The following is a 25,386-nucleotide window of genomic DNA, read 5'->3' as shown; positions in this document are numbered from 1 at the left end:
GGCTTCTGAGAGGTGGGTTTCCTCAGCCGCCCACAGCGATGCCACAGAGCAGCCTCGTGATACAACACATGAAGCCTGGTGAGAACGTGGCCCACTCTGTTCTCTCCTCGGCGACGCTCAGCCACTGAGCCATGAATTAGAGAACTTATCTTACGGGAACAGAACATCCTGAGCCTGGGCGGAAGGGACCGTGTAACAAGTCCATATGTTCAGAGATGAAAGCAGCACTTTCCCCCGGAAAATGGCCAGGAAGGCCATGGTCTGATTCTGAGGAGAATCTGAGGGTCTGAGGGGAAGGACATCTTCCAGGAACAGCTTGGGACCAAGGCTACGTTCCAAAATTCCGACAATTCCACATGCCCCTTGAGCCATCCCTAGCAGTGATGGTGACATCGTTCTATCTTGGAGATCCCAAACTCAATGCCTACAGGGTCCATGTAGGCACCTGAAGGGGGTGGGGAGGGACCGAGTGAACAGGGAGGCTCACATCTTGCCTTACCAAGAGCCAGGTGGGGAGTATGAGCCCAGTGTTGCTAGATGCTGTGATCTTTCGAGAAAAGCAGAAAATGGATTTTTATTGAAAAAGTTCCAGATTTTTCAGTATTTGCAACTTATTCAGATTTTTTTCAAAAACCTCTCCGTGGACCTCATTGGGCCCTCAGGCTACCAGTGCGTAACCCTGTACAATACTGTCTGCATAGTCACCCCAGACTGTATGGGCTGGGACGGACTGCGGAAATGACAGCCGGTTTCATGCGCCTGATCACAACCTGTGCCGACTGTGAGCGGGTGGGAGAACAGTGTGCACCCACCTTTTCTCCTCCTTCAATGGTGATGTTGATGTGCTTGAGAACCAAGTCCAGGTCCTCTCGGTAACGCAGGCTGTAGTCCCGGAATTCCACTCGGCCCACCTGGGGCCAGGTGCTGGCCGGAGTCATCTCCTGGATCCGCCAGGGAGCCTGTAATGGGTGGGGGAGGAGGGAGGCAAATAAGGAATCTGAGGTCCATCTCGTGGGCCCCAAGGCTCTCTGTGAGCGGCCTCTACAACCCCCCTGACCTCACCTCCCTCTCTCACGTTCACTCCGCTCCCCACACTGACTTCAGGGTGATTTCTCCAGGCCTTTGCATTTGCAGCTTCCTCTGCCTGGAACGCTCTTCCCCAAGCTACCTACTCGGCCTGCTAACCCACATCCTGCAGATCTTAGAGCAAGTCAGACCACCCTCCTGGCCCTGCACCCCTCTGTCCTCTGCCCTGCTTCATTCTCCTTCAGAGATCTTACCATTGTGTCACCCATGCCTACTGGAATATCCACTCTATGAGGACAGGTTCTTGTGCTAGTACTGTTCGTTCACTGCTCTATCCCAGGACCCAGAGCACATAGTAGGTGCTCAATAAGTATGTATGGACTGAATCAAAGTGGTCTTCTCTGAACAGACACAAGGCTGACTGCCTTCTAGGTCTGGACTGCAACAACAAAAGCAGCAGCGACCACTTAAACAGCACTCTATCATATTATCTCATTTAATCCTCACTACAGCCCCATCTATGGGGTCCTTTCATCATCCCATTTACACACAAGGAAACTGAGACACAGACAGGGTAGTAACTTGCCCTGTGTCACACAGCCCCTATTTCTGAAAAGTTTCTTAGTCCTGAGACTTACAGCTGGATATGCTCCAGGCCAGCCTCGGGGCTACCTTTAGGGAAAGAGAGGGACAGGGAGGACAATAAAAGAAAACTTTCAGCCTTTCTTCCCCACAAACTTCTTATATTATTTTTTTTACAAAAACAAAAAAATCCCTTTTATAATTTAAGTATATAAATAAAAAGGACATGCTATAAAAACATGGGAGCGACTGAAGAGAAGTGGGTGGAACTTTCTAACATGAATATATAATATATTGTTTATAATGTATTGTTTATATTTATACATAATATATACACAATAAATAAACATATATCATAATAGTGGTGGGACTCTGAGTGATCTTGACTTCCTCTTGTATTTTTCAAATATGTTCTTATTCTAAAAATATAGAATATAAGAAGTAAAATATTTTTGTAACATGAAATAAATTTCACACTTTAAGTGGATGAATTTCATGGAGTGTGAATTATCTCTTAAAGCTGTTATAAAAAAATACACGCAGCCTGCCTGGTGTGGCTCAGTGGTTGAGCATCGACCCATGAACCAAGAGGTCACTGGTTCAATTCGAGGTCAGGGCACATGCCCAGATTGCAGGCTCGAGCCGCAGCAGGTGGTGTGCAAGAGGCAGCCAATTAATGACGGGATGTTTCTATCTGTCTCTCCCTCTCCTTCCCCCTCTCTCTAAAAATCAATAAAAATATAAATAAATGAATAAGTAAATAAATTAATAAGTTACCTAATTACTTCAGCCCTGGCTGGGTGACTCAGTTAGTGGGAGCATAGACTCCTGGTCAGGGCACATACCCAGGTTACAGATTGGATCCCTGTGCAGGAGACAACGGATCGATGTTTCCCTCTCACACTGATATTTCTCTTTCTCCCCCTTCCTCTCTGTCTAAAAACAAACAAACAAACAAACAAACAAACAAACAAAGATATCCTAGGGGATGATTAAATAAATAAACAATAAGTTCAATGTTGGGTGGAAAGTCCTGGTGTAATGCACTCTTATTTCCACAGGGGTCACTCACACCATTCTGGCTGATGCCTCTGATGAAATGGAACCTGGAGTTCACCATTTCAGAGCATTAAAAGACTGAGGTCATAGGTCACCTTTGCAAATCCTCTAACACAGATTTTAACTGGGGCAGCCTTGGTCTCGTTCCCCAGGGGCATTTTCTTGGGAGGCAGTGTGGCACAATGGCAAAGACCCAAATCCTAGGTCTGCGATTTACCAGTCATGTGTCTTAGGCAAGTTACTTAACCTCTCTGTGTCTCAGTTTTCTCACCTGTAAAATGGAAGTAAAAATAGAATGTGAGTTATAAGGCTGTATAGTGAAGATATAAATTACTCCATGTGAAATGTTTAGGACAGGGCCTGACACCTCCACAAGGGCACAATATATGTCCCTGTTATTATTGGTGGTGGTAATGGATAGAATGGCATCACCAAGCATTACTGTTACTGTCAGTATTATCACTACCATTGGTAGTGGTGTGCAGACAGAATAAGGCAGTTATTAGGGGCGACGTGGCACTGAAGTCTAGAGACTTGGGTCCTATCGATCACACATGACCTTGAATCAGCCAACATCTCTCCCTAGGCTACCTTTTCTCCATCTAAAACTGTAACTGCAGGATTTTCCAAAGTTGGGTCAATTCCTTACCAGTATATGATTTCTACAATATCCATGTACTCATTCTTGTTATTACATTTGAATACTTTTCATCAACTCACTTGTGTTTAACTTTAAAACTTATTTAAATCAATGGTGCCTCTAACAGTTGGTGACTTAGTATTTATTCATTTTTCAGGAGCGGAAAGAAACTAGTCTCTTTTCCCATAAAAGAAGTCCCCCATAAAAATACATAACAGTTTGTCTGACAGAGGTTGCCTGTTGCAGGAACACATGTTTTGGCTCAGAGGTTCTTTAAAGCCACACTGAAGATCAAGTTCAAAAAGTCAGGGCAGGGGCTTGCTCTACCTCCTTCTCAGTTTCTGAATACTCCTTGAGTCTCTCCACGGCCACAATGTTGGTCTCCATCTCCGACGACATCCGAACAAGCCAGTTCAGGTAGGTGGTGACCTGCGAGTGGAAGAGTCACACGGAGCGTCTAGAGTGAGCTTGAGTTGCTTTATTTTAATGAAGTAATTATGAGTTGTGAAATACTTCAGATAAGAAAGGTACAGAAAACAGCACCTCACACAGAGCCTTGCTCCACTGCATCTCTTAAGCAAGCACATTTCAAAATCACCCATGAGCCACACTGGTAATCAGGAAGGAAATGAGAAAATATTTTGAAATAGGTAATAGGAAAATACAATATATCAAAATTTGGGAAATACAGCTAAAGCAGGGCTTCGAGGGAAATTTATCCTATACAATAAAAGGCTAATATGTAGTTCGGTGGAATGACCGGTTGCTATGATGCACACTGCCCACCAGGGGACAGACACTCAATGCAGGATCTGCCCCCTGGTGGTCAGTGCATTCCCGCAGGGGGAGTGCTGCTCAGCCAGAAGCCCTGAGCCAGGCTCATGGCTGGCGAGCGCAGCGGTGGTGGCAGGAGCCTCTCCTACCTCTGCAGCAGAGCTAAGCTGGCAGTTGGACATCCCCCGAGGGCTCCCAGACTGCGAGAGGGTGCAGATCGGGCTGAGGGACGCCCCCTCGCAGTGAACAAATTTCACGCACCGGGCCTCTAGTAGTGTTATAAGCATTTCTCTTGCAGTTGGAGGCATCCAGGCCACGTGTCTAATTTCTCTCCTGATCCAGTCAGTCACGGGGCTGTAGACCTGCTCCTCAAATTCCATTCAGCCCCTTTGCTCTCCTGCACTCCCACAGGACCCAAAACAAAGACAACTGGCTCTCCCATTCAGAGAAATGGGAGGTTCAGCAAGAGCACCCCCTCTTACCTGTAACGAGTAAGATATTGAGAGGCCCACCAAGCCGGGGCTGAGGCTGTTCCGGGAGATCACTGCAAACAGGGATGCAAACAGGACAATGCAGTTGCCCACACACTCCAGCCGCACAGCCAGCCACCTGCATGAGACACACAGGCAGACAGAAGGACACACACACACCCAGGGTCAGCTTTTTTAGAGACTTGGTTTCTGGTTCTGGGCGTGGGGTTAGGAGTGGAACTTCACTAACTAAAATAATCCCTGATAGTTCTGAGAGAGGCCTTCTCTGCCCCACTCCTAGGACACAGGGGGAAGGAGGACCAAAGAGACACAAGTTCAGTAATTCCTCACTCATCCGACAACCCCAGGGATTAAGACAGTTCTCTGGAAGCAATCTTCCCAGGAAACTGAAGCTTGCTTTTTTAAGAACCAAGTTTTTCTCACAAAAACAGCCATGTGTGCAATTTTGAAAAAAGATGTCCTGAAAAATTAATAAATACTAAGTCATCAACTGTAAGAGGCACCACTGATTTAAAATGACCTTCTCTTGACCGGCCGTAGTTCAGTGGTTGGGCATCAACCTATGAACCAGGAGGTCATGTTTTGATTCCCAGAGCACATGCCCAGGTTGTGGGCTCAATCCCTAGTATGGGGCATGTAGGAGTAGCCAATCAAAGATTCTCTCTCATCCTTGATGTTTCTATTTCTCTATCCCTCTCCCTTCCCCTCTGAAATCAAAAAAATATATATTTTAATAAAATAACCTTCTCTTGGCAGTGAAAAGCGTGGTGAGAAAAAACACACTATTTTCTATGTAGCTGTAAGTGTTCCCAGATCCAGATCACTCTCATCTCAGAAACATTAAAATGTATTTTACCTTTCAAAATATAAACAGACATTTTAATGGTTTAAAGATAATTTTTGTTAAGATATCACACAGCATTAGGAATATTATTTTAATGTTTCAAAATGTAAAGCATTCTAGGGAGATGGGTTAGCCTTTTTCCCACTACAGCTCTTAGACCCACGTGACTGATCTTCTTGGGGGTGAGCCACTCCCACAGACAGACAGGCATAGTGACAAACGTCCTAAAAGTTCTACAAGGGAAGACGAGGTCTCCAATAACGCCCAGTCTCCCACCAGCCTTACACAGTAGGATCGTATTGTACATGGTGGGCTGGCAGTTGGTTTTGATGGGTCTCTTCCAGGATGCTGCTACCCCTGTCCCAGCGTTTTCTTTTTTTTTTTTTTTTAATTTTTTTTTTAAAAATATATTTTATTGATTTTTCACAGAGAGAAAGGGAGAGGGATAGAGAGCTAGAAACATCGATGAGAGAGATACATCGACCAGCTACCTCCTGCACACCCCCCACCGGGGATGTGCCCACAACCAATGTACATGCCCTTGACCGGAATCGAACCTGGGACCTTTCAGTCCGCAGACCGACGCTCTATCCACTGAGCCAAAACGGTTTCGGCCCCAGCGTTTTCTTACCCCTTATCTCAAAAACTATATCAGGATGCAACTGAGTGAGGAGGATATTTTAGAGATAAAGCAGACACTTTTCTAAATTCAGTCACTAATTAGCAAACTTCACCCTGGCCAGTGTGGCTCAGTTGGTTGGGCATTGTCCCGTGCACCACGAAGTTGCTGGTTCGATTCTAGGTCAGGGCACATGCCCGGGTAGAGGGCGTACAGAAGGCAGCCGATGATCTCTCTCTCTCGCTCGCGCTCTCTCTCTCTCTCTCTCTCCCGCTCCCTTCTTCTATCTCTAAAAAGAAATACATATATAAAATAATAAAAAATTAGCAAACTTGTTTTTCTTTTTTTTTTAGTAGAAATTAATTTATTTATTGTCTAAAGTTTTACATATGTCTCCTTTTTCCCCGATTTGACAGCCCTGCCCCCTCAGCGATTCCCAACCCAGGCAAGCCCCCACCGCCCAGTGTCTGTGTCCATTGGTTATGCTAATATGCATGCATACAAGTCCTTTGGTTGCTCTCTAACCCGCCCCCCTCCCGCCCCATTTGTCTCTGGATCTATTCTTGTTCATCAATCTTTTTCTTTTTTTGATTAATGCAATTCCACCATTCTTCATATCCTAAGTGGCAATTTCACCTGGTTTGACTTAATATTTGTAATTTGCTTCTGATACACATCACGGGGGTGGGGGCGGGGTTGGTCGCCCTTCAGCTTGACACTATGGTAGGAAAATACTCAACAGCTGAGTCTGCCCCCCACTGATGCTCCTGTGCCCCCAGGATGACAGCTAAAGGGCATGTTCTGTAGGATTTTCTGGCTCCAGAAGAACTCTCTGTCCCTGTCCTTCAATGCCCCAGAGTGCTGGTGCTCAGTGTCCCCTGTCTGCTTGTAACAGTTATTCTGTCCTCACCAAGTCGAGCCATTCCCTCTGGGAGGGTCTGAGTTTGGCTTCACATCCTCCTCTAGGAACTATGGCAGCTTCCCACGCCCACCACCCCCACCCTCACCCCCGGTGGGCCCACCTGTTGGCCACGATGCTGGGGAAATAGGCCTTCTGGTTCTCGTCCACCTTCAGGTCACTCTGGCAGATGAAGCGCTCCTGTTCCGCAAAGGCCCGGATGACACTGACCCCCAGCAAGGTCTCGTTGAAGTGGGAGTAAACCGGGGAGCGGCTGACGGATTCGAGGCGCTTCAGCTGCCGGGAGGAGGCCACGTAGAACCTCTGGGGGCACAGAATGGACCGGGGGTGAGTGGAACTGTCCCCATCCCAGCCTCCCGGGGCTGTGCTGGAAGAAGTCTGGACAGAAATGATGCCACCAGCAGGCAAATGCTGGAGCTGGGCTGCTCTTAGCAGGTGTCTCCACTCACCTGGTGAGTGCTGGCACAGAGCCAACAACAACGATGGCAGTGATGACAAACGTAACAGCTGACACTTAGGCAGAGCCCACCCTCTGCGGCCGTGTTTGAACTACTTTCACATCTATCAACTCAGTTAATCCTCACCCCAAACCTCTGAGGTGCTCATTCCTCTCACCATCAGGAAACTAAGGCACAAAGAACTTCGCTAACCTCGTCCCTAAGATCACGTGGCTGGCTAGGACATGGCAGAGCTGGGATTCGAACCCAGACACTTGGCTGCAGTGTGCCAACCTCTGTAATGTAGAGCCTCTCTGAAGCCACTGACTGCGGGGGTTTAATGGACCTGCTGGACACATTCTCTCATTTCTTTTTTCTAATCCTCACCCAAAGATGTGTTTCTTTATTGGTTTTCAGAGAGAAGAAGGGCGAGGAAGAGAGAGAGAGAGAGAAACAGCAATGTGAGAGAGAAACATTGATTAGTTGCCTCTCATACATGTCCTGACCGGGGATCAAACCCACAACCTTTTTGGTGTGGAGAACAACGCCCCAACCAATTGAGCTGCCCCGCCAGTGTGCTCATTTCTTTTGCATATGTGCTCAAGAGTGAGATGATACGTGTCTATTTAACTAAAAATACACATTAAAAAAAATCTCTTCCATAATCCCAACCCTCAGACAGGCAGTATTTTTTTGCCTCCTTTTCCAGTCATGCCCACACACATTTTGCATTTCATTTTATTACATTTCACATGGTTCAATACACATCACACAGGTGGGGTTAGTTAAAATGACCGTGTGCAAACACCACGATCCTCTGCCTAATTCACTTCCTGTGTGTTTCAGAAATAAAACTCATGGTGCTGCAACAGAGCCTTCCTAATTCTCTCCGTCAAGGCTGCATAAGATTCTGCCATGGAGACGCTCCATCGTGTGCTCAAGGTCCTGCTCCTGGCAGGTATCTGAGCTGCTTCAAATGCTGCATTTGGTCTGTTCTGTTCTTTGGAATTAGGTCTTTCCAGAACATTTCCAGCCAGGGTCTGACCACAGATGCTATTTTTGGTGTCCTCACCCATCACTGGCCACAGTGTGGCGGGGTCCAGGGCTGGCCTCCCTTAGGGACCCCACATGAGCGGCTCCGGTGCAGTTTGAGAATGGAGCCCTTCACAATTTCCTACCCTCATTTTGGGTTGCAGTTGCTAAGATCCCATCTAACCCTCCACCCCCAACCCCCAGCAGCTGTGCTGCAGCTAACCTTTAGGGGTAAGAAGGGACAGGCTGCCCTGTGGTCACCAGCACATGCTTTGGACTCAGACAGACGTGAGTAAACACCATTAGAGCCCCAACAAGCTCATCTGTCAACCGGAAACACAATCCCCGCTGCAGTTGCCTAAGAAACCAGCGATGCTGCCCGGCTATCACACGCCCCTTGCCCTGTCACCTCCTCGGGCTTGTTTCCTGCAGTACAGACGGGAACAGGGCTGGATATCAACAAACTCAGGGAACCGCCACACCAGCCCTGAGTGGCCCGCCTCTATATTTCTATTACAAGAGAGAAAAAACACACACCTATCTTGTTTAAGCTGCTGGTATTCACATCTCCATTATCTTCAGGGGGCTTAGGAACTAGAGAATTTCATAACATTCTTAAGGAAAGTTCAATAATAAAAGTATCTTTATAGCCATCACTTTTTTTTTCTTTTATAACTTACAACTACAAAACTAAAACTTATTAGAAAAAAAGTACATTTGGTTATCACAAGCTAAAAACCATCAGCTGAGGCTCTCGACACCACACCCACCGCGCCCCCAGCAAACCCTCCCCAGCTCCACAGGAAACCGGTGCGAGGGCCGAGCCCTGTGCTCACGGGAGCCCGACACACACAGGGCTTCTTCCAGACACCAACAGCCCACCTCTCACCTGGACGAAGAAGTAGATGAGGCCCAGGGGTGGGATGGTGACAGCAGCGATGGGAGTGGCCAGCAGGATGATGATGCAGGCGCCAATGACGTTGAACAGGGAGCCCATGAACATCTTGATGACCTGTGGGATCATGGAGTCCACCGTGTCCATCTCCTTGGAGAAGCGGTTCACCAGGTTCCCACTGGGCGTCCGCTCGAAGAAGCTCATGGGCGACGACAGGACATTGTGCAGCAGGTCCAGGTGCAGGCGGTGGGAGGCTAAGATGCCCCCGATGGACAGCGCCAAGGAGTAGCCAAACACATCAAACCCTGCAAACGTTCTCGCATGAGACTCCACAATGGGAGAGGGGCCAAGCTGGGGGCTGGGACGAGTGGCCATGCGACCATATGGATGAAGCAGGGCGGGGTCCCCAGCTAATAACAATAACAATAATAATAATAATAATAATACTGATAATAATGATGATGATAATTAATTGAGCTATTATTAATTGAGCACTTACTGTGTGCTAAGCACCATACTGAAGTTGTACAGGTATCTAATCCTTATGACAACTCTGTATAAATTAGATAACCACCCGTTTCACAGATGAGGAAACTGAAACTCGGGTGAATTTCTCCACCTTCAATATTCTCAGCCAATCAGAAGCAGAGATGGGGTTTAATCCCGGCAGCCTGCTCCCACGCATGCTCTCAGTCTGCAGGCCGTACTCCTCTAGACCAGCCCCGTCCGTCCAGTGGAAGCTTCTGTGATGACAGAAACATTCTACATCTGTACTGTCCAATGCAGTAGCCATGAGCCACACGTGGCTGCTGAGCACCTGAAATGTGGCTAGCGCACGGAACGACTGAATTTTTACTTTTATTTCAATGTAATGAATTGAAATTCAATAGCTACCCCTGGCCAAAGCCTACCAGTACAGGACAGCACAGCTAGAACAGACACTGCTGCTGTGCGGGCCCAGGTAAACATCACACTCTGTGCTGTTTATGATTATAATTTGGAGTCCACAGTCCTTTGCCCTACGAGGGCGTTGCAGGGACTGAGAAACTTAAGAAATCCGTGGGTGCTCTGCTGGGTTTTTCCAAAGCCATCTCCTAGAGTTCAAGGGGCGACTGTGGCTCCTCCAAACAAGCCACCGAAGGGCACCCGTTCTTTGCAGAGAGGCGATTTCAAGAGGCGGGACTCACAAATGACAGGCTCGGGAGCCAACACTGTCAGATCTTGTCTCTGTCACCTACCAGGTGTGGGGCCTTCCGCAAGTCACTTAACCTCTTTGCACCTCAGCTTCCCCATCTGTAACATGGGACAATACTTACAGCAATGTCAAAGGCAAGGGGCCTACCCAGCAATGTGCTTGGTGCACAGAAAGTGCTGAAGAATGTCAAATATGTGTATATTTATTGTACACACGATGTGCATAGGCTTTGAATGTGCATGTGTGTGTATATAAACAGCTTTTATGAGCACATAAACACATAGCTTATGTACTGTGTAGCATGTAGCAGAGTGGTTAAGAGCACGGGCTCCGAGCCGGACTGCCTCACTCAGTGCCAGCTCTGCCACCTATCAGCATGTGACTTAGGGCAACTTACTTAGTCCCTCTGGGCCTCAGTTTCTGCATCTCTAAAATGGGGGAAGTATTAGCTCCTACCTCATGAGATTGCTGCAAGGGTAAAACCAGTCAAAACACATAAATGTGTTTAGAACAGAACCAGGCACCAGGTAAGTGCTCAGTAAACACGAGCTGTTAGTATTAATGCTGTTGTGTTTGGGAACTCTCATGGGACCACAAGAAGGGTATACCGCAGGGTTTCTCAGCCTCTCACTGTCGACATGTGGTGCTGGATAATTCCGTTGTGGGATCTGTGCTGTGCGGTGCAGGATGCTTAGCAACATCCCTGGTCTCTAGACCCAGTAGCACCCTCAGAAGTTGTAACAACCAAAAGAATCTCCAGACATTGCCAAATGTCCCGGATGGGCCAACACTACATGTGCTAAGAATCCCCACCCTCAGACAGCAGGGAAAAGCACCCAGATGAAACTGTACAGACGCACCAAGGGGCAAGGGCCCTTGCCCATTAATGCTCCGGGTGGATTCTCTTCCTCAACTTTCCTCATGGGTAAAATGGGCACATTAGCGCTCTCCTCTATCTCCTAGGGCAGTGATGGCGAACCTATGACACGCGTGTCAGCACTGACATGCGTAGCCATTTCTGATGACACACGGACGCTGAGGCGGCCGCATGCCGAGGATGAAACATTTGCTGCTCCTGAGGATGAAACATTTGCGAAATAATGTTTTTTCCTCAAAGTGACACACTACCCGAGTTATGCTCAGTTTTTTGGCGAAGTTTGACACACCAAGCTCAAAAGGCTGCCCATCACTGTCCTAGGGCCACGTGAAACAAAGCATTAAATAACCATTCACGCCACAAATATCTGAGTGTTGACTGTGTGTCAGGTAACTGTTCTTCCGGGTTTGGCTTGGTTGGGGGTGGGGGGTAGGGGTCTAACAAGACTGAAAGGTAGTTCCAAATGCCAAAATCAGGTGGGGTGGGGGAGGGTGCAGAGGGGCGGCTCCCACCTTGAAAGAAGCCCAGGGCTCCATAGACACTCAGCCGGACTTTAGTGTGCTCCTGGGTCCCGTTGACGATGGGGTCATCAGTCCAGAGACTGAGCCAATAGTTGGAGGACAAGGCGGCAACGTGGTTACATAAGAAAAGGAAGATGCTCAGAAAGGAGATGAAAAGTCCAATGGCCTTCATGTAGTCCCAGTACACGGAGAGCTTGACCTGGAGCCAGGAAAAGGAGGCATTTTACACAACGCACCACACGCACCCAGGGTCCGCACCTGTTGTTCGGGCCCCACCTGTGCTCATATCTTCGACATTCCTCCTCCCCCCGCTAGTTATCGACAAAGAAAGTCCGCAGCAGACCAAGTCCAGGTCCCTGCCCTGCTGGGCTTGGTTTCAACAAGCTCCAGCCTCTTTCCTCGTGCGTGGCCTCGCTGTCTTGTCAAGCCTTTCAGGCGGAATTTTGGGTCATCAAGGTCATGTCTGAATTACAGGCTGGTTGAAAGGTAACAGTGAGGGATCAGAGCTCTGGTGTATAACTGCGTGCTTCCTTTTTTCTGTTTCCCGTTTCTGCTCTTCAAACTCAGAGAGCGGGAAGAGGGTGTCAGAATAAAGAGCACGTTGCACCACTTGGTTCCTCACAGCTGCGCTGCCTGCTGTCCCTGAATGACCCCGAGGGGCTCAGGGACCCCCCCCCCCCCCCTCACGAGCAGTGGGATGTGGCAGCGTGGGAGGCAGAAGTGGCCGGGTGGGCTGGACCCAGCTCCACTTTGGCAACTGACACCCCCTCCCCGTCTCCGTTTTCCCTGTGCATAAATACAAAATGCAGGCCATGCTGAGACCACCTTCTCTGGGGTGTGGGATTCACTGGGCCTGGCAGCTCTGGCCCTTCTTTCTCAAGTGCTCGATTCAGGGTCATTTCCCTGGCTCCCTGGAGGGTCAGTGAGCAAGGGGGGAGGACACACGACAGCCACCTCTGTCGTCGGCCGCAGGTGTGATGGCCACAGGAGGGGAGAGGCTGGGAACACAGGGTCCCAGGAGATTCTGATATGTCCAGTGCCCCACCCTCACATGGTACCATACCACCTTTCGTGGGTTGGTTATTTTTCTTTGTGTACTTATTTTAAAAACTCTATTTCCTATTCTTTAAAAAACCCAACCATAACCACATTTATTTTTAATAATAAATTCTGGCCCTGGCTGGTGTGGCTCAGTGGTTGGAGTGTTGTTCCGTGTACTGAAGGGTCTCAGGTTTGATTCCCGGTCGGGGCACATACCCAGGATTCAGGTTTGATCCCCAGTCAGAATGCATGGGTGAGGCAACTGATGGATGTTTCTCTCCCCCTCTCCCTTTCTCTCTCTAGAATCAATGAAAAATATATCCTCAGGTGAGGATTTAAACCAAACTTTGGATCACTGCCACAAGTGAAAAATGACTGACGACTGACCCTTGGACAATATAGATGACTGTAAAAAATATATATACAACTAAACTAGAGCTTTACACCCTCGCTGTTGATTACAAAGAAAAGTTAGCAATTGTTAGTGTGTCCCCAGAACTCCCATGTGATGGCGCTAGGAGCTGGGCCTTTGAGAGGTGATGAGCTCCATGAAGGTGAATGGATTACAAAAGTCCGTCTACAGAACCCCTCTCCTCTGCTCCCACAAAAGGAGGCCTCAGCGAGTGCCCAGCCCCTTCTGCCACGTGAGGACGTGGGAAGGAGATGGCCCTCCAGGAACCAGGAATGAACTAGGAAGTGGGTCCTCACCAGACACCAAATCTGCTGGTGTCCTGATCTTGGACTTGCCCATTAACGCTCCAGGTGTGAACAGTAAGTGTGTATTGTTTCCAAGCCACCCAATCTATCCTGTTACGGCAACCCAAACGAACTAAGACATGCGTTCAAGATGAGCTAGGTAACTTTCTCACTGGTGTACTAAGGGCTGAAAGAGAAATGAAAACTTCCTTTCATTTAATGTTCTTTAATATTCTTTAGCACCGTGTCTGCAATCACCTCACATAAATGGAACCCTGCATGATGGGCAACCCTGACTTAAAGCGACCAGGTTGCCTACCCCTAATGAGAGGCCCCCAGCAGCTCAAAGGAGGTGGCGGCAAAGACAGCAGAGACAATACATGACAACCCTGGAGCCGACTGCCAGGGTTCAAATCCCAGCTCTGCCACTCAGCTGCGACCCGGGTGAGTCACCTAGGCTCTCAGGCCTCGGTTTCCAGCATTTAAAACAATACCTTTATAGGCTCCTGTGAGGAAGACAGGAGTTAACATAAAGTCCTCTGCACGGCGACCAGCACACACTGGCAAGCCGCACACACCCGCCAGCGTCCTCATTCAGGGAGCCAGCCTCACCTGCCCTGTCTGAGCCTTGTCGGCCTCCATCATCTTCCAGGCGTCCTCCTCCTTGGCCCCGGCCTTCTGCAGCTCGGCAGTGCTGCTGTGGTGCCGGCTGGCGTCCCCGCTGTAGGAGGAGGAGTTGCTGAGCTGTCTGGGGAAAGCAAGGCACATGGTGTCAGCCAATGGAAGCCTTGGGCAGGGACAGCAGTCCCAACAAAGTACTAGTACTGACCAGTCCAAGCTCCTGATTTTACAGATGAACTCACAGAGGGTAGGGGCCCCATGAAAGAAGCGTTTCTTTACGCAGGCATTCTTCCAGCAGCATTTTCTTGCCACCAGTGGTCATCAGCTTTTGAGACCATCACAGATCATCACAGATCAGGTGACACAGGACTCTTTCCCCTCGAGGCAGTCCTGCTCCCTAGGGACTTACAGCATTGGGGAACGACATGGGGTGTGCGCGTGTGTGCGCACACGTACATAAGAACACAGGAACACCCCTCTCTCAGCCACGGCTCAGACCCACATGAGCAAAGGTGATGGAGTATAACCCATCCTGGTCACCGACTCTCCTGCCTTCTTGGTTTGCCTGCCTCGATGAAGCAAGCACCCAGGCTGGAGGTGCTGGGAGCTGGGAGCTAAGGGTGGCCGCCAGCCCGCGGTCAGTTAGGAAATGAGCAAGTGAGTCTTGCCAACAGCTGCAGGAAGCGGATCCCAGCTGAGCCTTCAGATAAGACCCCATCCTGGCCGACACCTCAGCTATAGCCTGTGAGAGACGCTGAGCAGAGGAGCCAGCTGAGCCACATCCGGAGCCCCCCAATACACAGAAACCAGGAGATGACAACCACGACGTTTGTGGTAATTTGTGATGTAGCAACAGAAAATGAATGCCCTGTGTTCTGCATGTTTCTGCTCCGTCTGCCCATGCTCTCTCCGGTCTGCATACCACCATCACCTGCCCCTGTTCCCAGGACCACCTGCAGGCACTGCCTCCTCTCGGCTGCTTCAGCCACCGTGACTGGTTATGCCGGCCGCCTGCCTGAACCTGGCAGCACCCTCATGCCCCCTGTGTGACTCTGGGTGTGGCGCTAAGGGCTTTACACACATACGTCCAGCTCCCCACCTCAATAGGTGCACCGACAAAGAAGGAAATCCTCCCATCTGTCCGTGAGCTAGAAATCTGAGTCCAGGAGGGTACTGTGCCCAGGGTTCTGAGGGCAGAGCTGCTCATGCCAATCTCCTTCCAGCCCCATTTCTGTGAAATGCCCCACCCCCACCCCCAGAAGAGTAGGTCCGGGCAGCCCCACTCGTCCAGGGATGACTGAGTGCTGGGGGCACAGGGCACTGTCCCCGGTGCTTCACAGGCACCGTATCAGGTAAGCCTTACTATAATCCTATGTAGCAAGTACACCGCAGACCCCATGTGACAGCTGAGGAAACTGAGGCACAGAGGTTAAGCAACAAAGTCCACGGAGTGAGGCTCCTCCAAATACCCAATGATCTCACCAAATGCAACCTCCTTTAAAGCGGCAAAGTGTAGAAGTTAGGGGAAGGGGCTCAGAGGCTGGACTTGGGCTCAAATCCCAGCTCAGCTTCTCTCTAGCTGTATAACCAGTGGGGAGCTCTGTTTGCTCATCTGTAAAATGGGAAGATGACAGTAACTACCTCCAGGTTCAATGGACTGTTCAATAGTGCCCTGCTGCATGGAGCTTGGCTAATGGGGCCAGGATGCGAGGAACCAGGCGGGGGCGGGGTGGAGGGGTGTCCTAATGGCACTGTGCTTGGGTCCTAATGGCGCATCAAACACAGCAGTTACTATTACTGTGACTAATTTTAATTGAATGCTGGTTCTTAAAGCCTCAACCGTCCAGGCCCCTCGGAGCGAATTGAGCAAAAATCCACACCATGTAGGGAACGTGGGTGTCAGACGTGCAGACTGATGGTTAAGTCACAAGGCCTGTGTGGATCGTGCCACCTGGGGGAACAGTGCCAGGCTCCCTCGTCAGGCCTCTGTGCTCTGGAAATGAGGTTCCCGGAGGATCTGGGGGGAGAGGGGGAGGCAGAAAGCCTCCACTTCCATGACCCTGGAGAGCTGAAGGCCTTTTCTGGTAGGTGGAGCTGAGCCACTGGCACCCTGTACCTCCTCTCTCCCCACAGGCGGGCAGAAATGTGGTGCCTCCCTCGCTGTGCTTACCTCTGCGGTTGCTTCCTCGCAGCGTCCGTCACCACCATGCCATTCTCCATCTGCTTCGTCTCTTTCCCTGGACCGCTCATGCCTGCTAATCCTGGCAGAAGACAGAGAAGGGGTAATCATGGTTTCAAGAGCTAATGCCACAGGCAAAGATGAGGAAAACCTGTCGCTTGGGAGGGAGATGGCAGAAAAACCTAGCCTCCAGGAAGCTCAAAAAGCAAGACCTGCCTTGTGGGGCCACCAACAGGCTCCCGGCGGGGGAGCAGGAGCTAACTACTAGTTCCCTTGGGGCAGGGGTGATGCTTTGCGAGGGCCCCATTAGCTGAGGGTGTTGGGCCTGAGCAGGTGCCCTGTGCCAGCAGCAATGGGTACAACCCAGCTCAGCTGACAGTGCCCTGCTGCATGGAGCTTGGCTAATGGGGCCAGGATGCGAGGACGCAGACAGGGGTGGGGGGCGGGGGGCACAGCCCTCTGGTCCGAAAGCAGGGGTGATATTCAAAATAAAAGGCAACCCGCTTTGACAGAGGCACCAGCCAATCAGGTCCCAGGGGTACCTTGTCGTGCCAGGAGTTAACCCTTTGGCTGCCTAATCACAAGGTAGTCCAGAAGGTCCGGGGTAGGGGGTACCCGGGGCGGTGGCTTCCCCAACTGTAAGGAAGTATTTTAATAACTGATACGGCCACCATAGGCACCAGCCGATATCCACCCAATCCCAGGAGGTACCCACCCATCGCTCTAATCACTGTAACCTCGACAGTGACGCTAACATTTATCAATGGGGTGGTGGCGGCTGTGCTGTGCTGAAATACATTGTCCCCTTTCATCTCCCCAACTACTCGGCGAGACACTGATCACCCCAACTCCCCTCTGATGCCCTTCCTCTGGTGCTGGGGGAGAGCGTAAGAGACAAGCACGATGGTAGGGCCCCACAGGGATGACCCCAGAAGAGGAGGGAGGGATGCGGGAGAGAAGTCTCAACAGGGGATCGATACGCAGCCAGGGCGACCCTGGGAACATGCTGCTGAGACATGCGCAGAAGCAGGATCCAGAAAGGCCGGCTCTCTGGGGTGACGGCCACGGGAAGACAAGGAAGACAGAAGCTGGGGCTCATTCCTGGGGTGAGGGGGAGTTCCACGCCGATTCTCAATCCTGGCTCCGAACCCACCCCCGGGGGTGCCCAGGGCAGGGGCCTGCACTGGCTGCGCAGGGAGACGTGGTCCCGTCCCGTGCCGGGTCAGAGCACAGCCGGGTGGGGCGTGCTCTCTCACTTCCTGGTTGCGTGTCCCGGGGAAGTGACGCACCTCTCAGCCTCACCTTCACATCTGTACAGCGGGAGTAACACAGCTCCCGCCCGCAAAAGCAGGAAGTGATGAGCTGAGCGTGGCGCTCGGTAAGTCTAAGGCCACTGTGTGCTCGTCACCGGCACTTTAAACGTGCCCTACAGAGTTCTGGCACCCGGCCAGGACTGAGAATCGCTGCTTCGAACATTTTCCTTGCTGTCAGTGCCTTTGCTTTTAATTAAAAATAGAAACTAAACAAGCAAAAAGGAAGCGTGGCAACAGGCAGGCCGTCCATGCGGCCGCATGCAGCCAGTGCGCCTGAGCCTGCACAGCACGCGGCCCAGGCCGGCCTTGATCGGCTGCCTCTGTGCAGGGGCGGGGCTGCTGAACACATGCCGAGACCCCAGTCCTGAGGGCGGGTGCTTCAGAGAGCCTGGCGGTGCTACCTGGCTGTCCAGGCCGCCCTCTGTAAGCCGCAACCTCCTCTTCTCCTGCTCCTCACTCAGCACCAGTCCCAAGACTAGGCAGGAGCCCCCACAGTGGCCTCATGTGGCCGCCTCCCATCTCAGCCCAATTAGCACACAGGGGGATACGCCCACTGGGGCGGCTGGAGAATTCTCCTCTGCCAGGGGAGGGACTGAGAGTCCATGAAGGGCACTGTGATCATGTGTGGGCCCACCGTCCCATCTGCCTTCTCCCCAGAGGATTAGCCCCCCCCCCCCCCCCCCGCTTCCTGTGGTCTTGGCAGACTCATTCATCAGGGTGCCCCTGGCGTCCCCAGCCAAGGAGGGGAGGCTGCCTAAGGCCAGCCCATCAGAACCCCTCTCCTAGGACAATGGCCCCCCAAGGACCAAAGAAAGACCCAACTGATTGTCCCAAAGAAGTCTCATCCCCAGCGTTCCCATCTCCTGAGTCCTGTTGTCCGGGCTTGCCTTTGGTTTCTGAGCTACCTGGGGTCCTTCCAGTCAACACCTTGTTGTTAAGCGGCTGGCCCTCAGCCTGCTGCTGGCCCTCAGGGTGGGCACCTCTCTGCCTGGACCTGCAACCACACAACCTGGTCACAGAAGGCAGGAGGTATGGGTCTGCTCCAGCGCCAGTCAGGCCTTCACATCTCCAGGGAGAGGGCAGCCTCGCTGGCTGCAGTTCGGCTAGAGGGCATCCCTCCGCCGGGCGCCCACAGCCGCCTGCATCGCTTCGCCAGTGCTCATCCCCTGCACTGTGTGGCCTGCCAAGGTCCCGCCCCGGCCCGGAAGGTCTGAGTGGCATAATAATTAAATAATCGGTCCTAATCAAACTGTTGACATTCACGGTCCATCTACCGTGTGCCAGGCCTTGCACAACCAGGATCTCCTTCAGGGTGTGCTGGTCACTCACGGTCACCTAACTGATGAGACAGTAAGCTGGGCCGCGGTCTCCCAGCCGAGGAGCGGGAGAGCTGGAGATTCTAACTGTATCCCAGGTGCCCACCGGAAAGCCTGGGACGGAGCAGGTGCCCAGTGACTGTTTGCGGGATGAACAAGGGAAGGGGTGGGAGAGCAGCCGCTCCAGGGCCCCGCGCGGGCGTGCAGCAGCAGGGCCAGTCCGTCTACAGCCTCGTGCTGCAAGCGCAGGCAACTCCACCCCACGCGCCACTGACCTTCCTCCTCCTCGTCCACCTCTTTGCTGCCTGGGAATTCACAAGATCCAAGAAAGTGTTAAGAACCGAGGCAAAACACCCTCCCTAAGCCCCCATTTAAATGCCCAGAGGGGATGGATGGGTGTGTTCCCTTAAGGGTGAGGGGCAAGGATGGCTGAGGAACCTGCTGCATTTGTGCCTCAGTTTCCCCACCTCACATGTTCGGGGGGAGCGGGGGGTCCCTGAGAAGCACGCTGCACGAGGCCAACCCCTTTCTCTAAAAGCTATAACCGTGAGAGTTTAAACATAGAAAGGGCAGACCAACCTTCCATCTTCACAGCCGTTTCGCGGCAGCAGAGGGGAAGAAAAGTATTACAGCGGGCGGGCAGGGCAGGGCAGGCAGGGCAGGGCCGGGCAGGGCAGGGCAGGGCAGGCCTGGCAGCCAGGAGGCAGCAGAGGCCGCAGCTCCAGCTCACAGCCTTTAGTTCAGTTCCGACAGGACTCAAGAACCTCCCTCTGAGTCCTAGTTGGTTTGGCTCAGAGGATAGAGCGTTGGCCTGTGGACTGAAGGGTCCCGGGTTCAATTCCAGTCAAGGGCACATGCCCAGGTTGTGGGCTTGATCCCCAGTAGGGGGTGTGTGCAGGAGGCAGCCAATCAGTGATTCTCATCACTGATGCTTCTCTCTCTCCCTTCCTCTCTGAAATCAATAAAAATATATTTTTAAAAAACCCAAAAAACAAAAATCACCTTCCTCTGAGCCAGCTGCACATGGAGCCGAGAAGTGGGGAAGAGAAGGTAACTTGGCTCAGGAATCATCTCGGAACCTCCCAGGCTAGGACGGGGACCCCTTCTCGGGGTTCTCACAGCCTCCCACGCTTGCCTCCAACATCAAGATGTCCCTAATTACTTAGTGTGTCTCCCCATTGGACTGTGGGCTGGACTGGGTTTACCCACGGCTCTACCCCAGCACCGGAACATCCAATGGCGTGTGAGTTTTTGCAGGAGGTGCCCTGCACAGTTCAAGGGGCACCATGCCACACAGTGGCTCCAGTGCCAGGCAAACCACAGGCACGCTGAGCCACTCACTGGACGGGCAGGTGACAGATGAACCAGTGAGTGGCCACGTGAACGAGCAGCGCTGACCCTGCCGTGCCGGAGGGGCATCACGTCGGCCACAGCGGGGCCATCGCAGAGCCCGGACCCCCAGAGCCGGCTTCTACACCCGCCCTGAGAGAAATGGTGAAATCAGCTTGTTTTGTTTTCAAATCCGGGCTTTTTATGCAGCTGGGTTAATGTCCAAAGCCCAGAGACCTATACAGACTTGCACAGGGCATGACCTCAGCAATCAACGGGAAGTTCATTCACTCACTTAGCACGTTTACTGAGTGTCTACTATGTGACAGTCATTGTTCCCCGTCCAGAGGGAACCAAATAGTCCTCATGGAGCTCAAATGCTAAGGGGGAGAGAGACACAATAAACTAGCAGATCCAGAATTTACTACAAAGAAAACACTACAAAAAATAAAATAAAATAAAGCAGGGTAGGGGGGAAACCAAAGATGCCATGAAATAGTGATTCTTGTTATTTTTTTAAGCAAAGACAAGAAACGTGTAATTCAGAGACTGCTCCCTGAGTGTGCCTAAGCACCAGGTTGGGGGCTGTGACGTCGACAAGCCGGGGTCGTCCCTGCCCCTGAACCACTGTGCGCTGCCTGGGCGGTGCGCTCAGCCCGCTGCTGGCCCTCAGGGCGGGCACCTCTCAGGCTCACTGTTTATCCCAGCAACACTGCCTTTACTCAAGAAGGTTCTGGAACTCCGCCTGGGCAAGGGCCAGCGGGCTAGCCTCCCTCAAGGGGAGGATCCGAGTCGCTGCTCTACAATCAACGCCTCACTTTTGACCAAAAACGGAAGTGACTGGCTGCATCCCTGAACCGCCCCCTCCACTGGGCCCGGAAGGTCCTTCACACTCCAGAGAGGAAGAAATCGGCCCCTGAGGGCAGCAGGGAGGAATGTGCTCCTGGTACGTGGACTCTCCAGCGGCTGTTGGGCCTTTGCGATAGATTTTTGTAATACAGGGAGGCGCTCTTGATCTGATGTTAAAGAAAAAATACCTAAGAAGAAGAGGGGCAGGAGAACTGATGGAAAGACAGACGGGTGGGAAGGAGGCCCAGGCCAACACAGCCCCTCCCTCTCTGTGGTGGGAGAGTGGGAGGCGGCGGCTTCTTGCAGTTTGCTGTTGTCTACAATGAGCCCATAGTGATTTTCTAATCAGTACAGAGAAAAGCAGCAATCATTTGTGACAGGGGGAAAAAGAAACTTCAAACAAGGTTCTGAGAAGTGGACACGCTGTTGGAATCAAGGTCTTTCTCCCAAGAAAACCAGGGGAGGGTCTGGGCGGCCTGACGTCGGCGCAGCGTGGGTTTCTCGCCGTCCCGTGGGCCGCGTGATGCTCTGCGGCCAGTGGGCGGAGGAGGTGTGCTGTGCACTGCAGGGTGTTTAACAGCATCTCTGGTCTCTGCCCACTGGATCCTGGGAGAACCCACCCCCCAGTCCCAGTTGTGACAGCCAGATGTGTCTGCAGACGTTGCCAAGTTCCCCTGAAAGGCACCAATGTTCCCTGGTGAAAACCACTGCTCTGGTTTTAGGTTCCTAATAAAGGAACCAGAGCAAATAAAAAATGTTCTTCACCTTCCAGGTACAAAGGTTTCGAGCCAATTTGTAAATCTCTTCGCGACCAAAAAAAAAAAAAAAAAAAAAGTTTCCTAGAAATTAGCATAATGAATGTCCCTGGGGAGGAACATCTCCCCACCCCAAGCCTGGCTCCTGTTACATCTCCCCCTTCCCTATCCCGATAAGATAAGAAAGAACCCCCAAACCACATTCCACCCCCCACCCCCACCCCACGCCTGGGTGTTCTAAAAAAGACAACGAGGGGGAAAAGTTTCCCTTTAGGTGGAGCCAAGAATGCGGTTCAAATAAATCCAAGGTCACTGGCACTTGGAGCTGGCTAAGCGAGACTAGACCCTGATGCTGAGCCTTATCGCTGGGCCTTCCAGGGAGGGAGAAAGAGAGGGGGGCCGCCCAGTGTGATTTTAGACACAGGGGCAGAGGACTTCTGTGTCCCACGTGGCAGGAGGCTGGGTGGCTGAACTGGGCAAGTGAGCCCACAGAGGTGCTAGGGGGGTGCATAGTAGCTGGCGTGCACCAAAGAGAGAGAGAGAGAGAGAGAGAGAGAGAGAGAGAGAGAGAGAGAGAGAGAGAGAGAGAGAGACACACAGAGAAGGAGAAATTGGCAGCGTCCCATGTTCTGCAAAACTGCTTTGGGTATGCCTGCAGCTGGGGAGGAATGGGAAAAAAGCCATCTGTGGCCAACAGAGTGTAAGGACATCCCCTGCTCACCTGGATAGAGGCGGAGAGGGACCTCATTCTGGGGAAAAGACTCAGTGTAACCAACGCGTGCTGTTTTGAAAGCACAGAGGGTTATTTTCGCCTAACTGGAGCCACCAAGCAGGTTGGTGAAATAAAGTGGTCTCGAAGTAGCCCCCACCCATCATGTAAAACTGTGGTGTGACTCGGGCTCAGAGGTAGGAGACTTTGCAGCAAGAAGAAAACAGGCTAGACTTAAGGCAGAACTTTCCAACCACAGGAGCATGAACATGTAGAAAGTCATTCCAACCAGGGAGTTTAAAAGCTGAAGGGAGGATCAGCTATCTCATACTGGGGGGAAAAAAAAAATACACACACTTTTAAAACTAGGGTGCATAGTGGCACTATTCATAATAGCCAGAGAGTGAAACCAACTCAAAATGTTCAACTAGTAAATAGATAAATAAAATGATGTGGTGTGCTCGCACAATGGAATATTATTCAACAATCAAAAAAATGAAGTCTGAACCTGGCCAGGTGGCTCTGTTTCCGTACACCAGAAAGGTTGCAGGTTTGATCCCTGGTCGGGGCGTGTACAGGAAGCAACCGATTGATGTTTCTCACACCAATGTTTCTCTCTCCCTCTCTCCCTCCCTCCAAAAATCAATGAAAACATCCTTGGGTGAGGATTAAAAAAAAAAAAAAAAAAAGGAAAGAAATGAAGTCTGAGACGTGCTACCACAGAGATAAACCTTGAAAACATCGTGCTGAGTGAAGAAAGTCAGTCCCCCAACTCCACATTACAGAATCCCACTCTAATGAAATGTCCAGAGGAGACAAATCCATAGAGACGGCGAGTAGATTCGTGGTTGCTAGGACTTGGGGGCCTGGGAGGAGATGGGGTGTGACTGCTACTGGTTCGAGGTTTTCTTGAGGGCTGATGAAAATGTTCTGGAATTGACTCTGGGTAAGGGCTGCTCAGCTCTGAGTATAAAAATTACTGGACTGCACACGTTCACTGGGCGAATGGCATGGTATGTGAATCACATCTCAATAAAGCACTAATGAAGAACCACCAGGACCTCTGTGGCAAACTCTAAGTCAGAGGGGTGAATGAGCTTCCACCCCAGGCAGACCCGGAGGCCACTGAAGGGGCAGAGGCCTGGAAACGCGGAGACCAGACCTGAGATCCCACCCCACCTGCAGCCACGGGGTGTCCTCAGGCAAGCTGCTTCCTCTCTCTGACATGCAGCGGCTTTCCACTGCATTTAGACCAAGCCCAGGCTCCTTACCCTGACGCTCTGGAGGGTGACCCCCTCACCAGTCTCACCTCCCACCCCCACTCCTTGCCCACCATGGTCTGGACACACTGGCCTCCTTTTTGTTCCTTAAACAAACTGAGCAAACAAATGCCTGAGGCCTTTGCACTTGCTGTTCCCTGTGTCAGAACACTGTTCCTCACACCTCCTTGCTGGCTCCTTTCCATGCCAATGTCACTTCCTCAGAGGGCTTCTCTGACCACCCTGCCTGAGTGGCTGCTGTGCCACCCTGCCACACCCCAGCACATTATTCTGCATTTTTAAAATTCATACCACTTAATGCTGTATGAAACCATCTATATGTGTTGATCTGCTTATTGCCTTTCTCTCCCACTAGATACTAAGCTCTATGAGGACAGGGATTTGTCTATACATTGCTCACTTCTGTTTCTCCAAAACCTAGGACAGTGCTGTTATGTGTCCCCTCTGTCCCCCGGCCCGCCCCCCCCCCCCCCCGAAATACCTCAGAATGTGTCTGTGTTTGGAGATAAGGTCTTTGCAGATATCACTAGTTAAGATGAGGTCATTAGGGTGGGCCCTGATCCTATATTAGTGGTGTCCTTATAAAAAGGGGTATATTTATGCCTGGCCAACATGGCTCAGCAGTTGAGCGTCAACCTATGAAGCAGGAGGTCACGGTCAATTCACGGTCAGGGCACATGCCCAGGTTGCGGGCTCCATCCCCAGTGTGGGGCGTGCAGGAGGCAGCCGATCAATGATTCTCATCATTGATGTTTCTGTCTCTCTTTACCTCTTCCTTCCTCTCTGAAACCAATAAAAATATATTTTTAAAAAACAAAATAAAAAGGGGTAAGTTTAGAGACAGACACACAGGGTGAACACCATATGAAGATGAAGGCAAATAGGGTGATGCTTCTACAAGCCAAGGAATGCCCGAGTTTCACGCAAACCCCAGAAGCTGGAGAGAAGCATGGAACAGACATTCCCTCACGGCCTCAGGCGGAGCCCGCCCTGCCGACAGCCTCACCTAAGACTTCCAGCCGCCAGAACTGTGGGACAGTACATTTTGGATGTTTAAGCTACTGTCTGTGGTACTTTGGTATAGCAGCCCTAGGAAAATAATACGAGTACCTGACACATAGTAGGTGCTCAATTCATACCTCTTGCTTGACTAAGTCAATAAACAGTAAGTAGCTTCCTTAGCGATCAGCCCCTTTCACAAAGCCTGGGACCCACCTGCTCCCGACATAGAAGGGACGAGATTCTTTAGCCCCAGCTCCCTCACCAGAGACCTGGGAGTAGTAACTCCACCTCCCTCACGAGCTGTTAGGAGGATTCAGCAAGATGACTTCTGTGAACAGAAGCGCCAGGAAGCGCTCCACATCACAGACATTCAGTGACAACTCTG

General features: G+C 51.2%; 1 protein-coding gene across 1 annotated transcript in view; it reads right to left on the bottom strand.

The window, feature by feature from the left end:
• The window catches only part of ABCC1 (ATP binding cassette subfamily C member 1 (ABCC1 blood group)), a 151,146-nt gene that overhangs the window by 5,169 nt on the left and 120,591 nt on the right, over positions 1 to 25,386 (bottom strand). Inside the window, exons 20-27 of the mRNA XM_079796250.1 lie at positions 16,440 to 16,530; positions 14,261 to 14,396; positions 11,903 to 12,110; positions 9,313 to 9,623; positions 7,058 to 7,257; positions 4,564 to 4,690; positions 3,635 to 3,736; positions 813 to 959 (exon numbers count right to left, since the gene is read on the bottom strand). Coding sequence (XP_079652376.1) covers positions 813 to 959; positions 3,635 to 3,736; positions 4,564 to 4,690; positions 7,058 to 7,257; positions 9,313 to 9,623; positions 11,903 to 12,110; positions 14,261 to 14,396; positions 16,440 to 16,530 — 1,322 coding nt within the window. The remainder of the gene's footprint in view (positions 1 to 812; positions 960 to 3,634; positions 3,737 to 4,563; positions 4,691 to 7,057; positions 7,258 to 9,312; positions 9,624 to 11,902; positions 12,111 to 14,260; positions 14,397 to 16,439; positions 16,531 to 25,386) is intronic.

This window comes from Cnephaeus nilssonii, assembly GCF_951640355.1.
Source record: "Cnephaeus nilssonii genome assembly, chromosome: 2".
Taxonomy (NCBI): domain Eukaryota; kingdom Metazoa; phylum Chordata; class Mammalia; order Chiroptera; family Vespertilionidae; genus Cnephaeus; species Cnephaeus nilssonii.
Note: the sequence above shows the minus strand (reverse complement) of the source record. Positions and strands in the feature narration are given on the sequence as shown.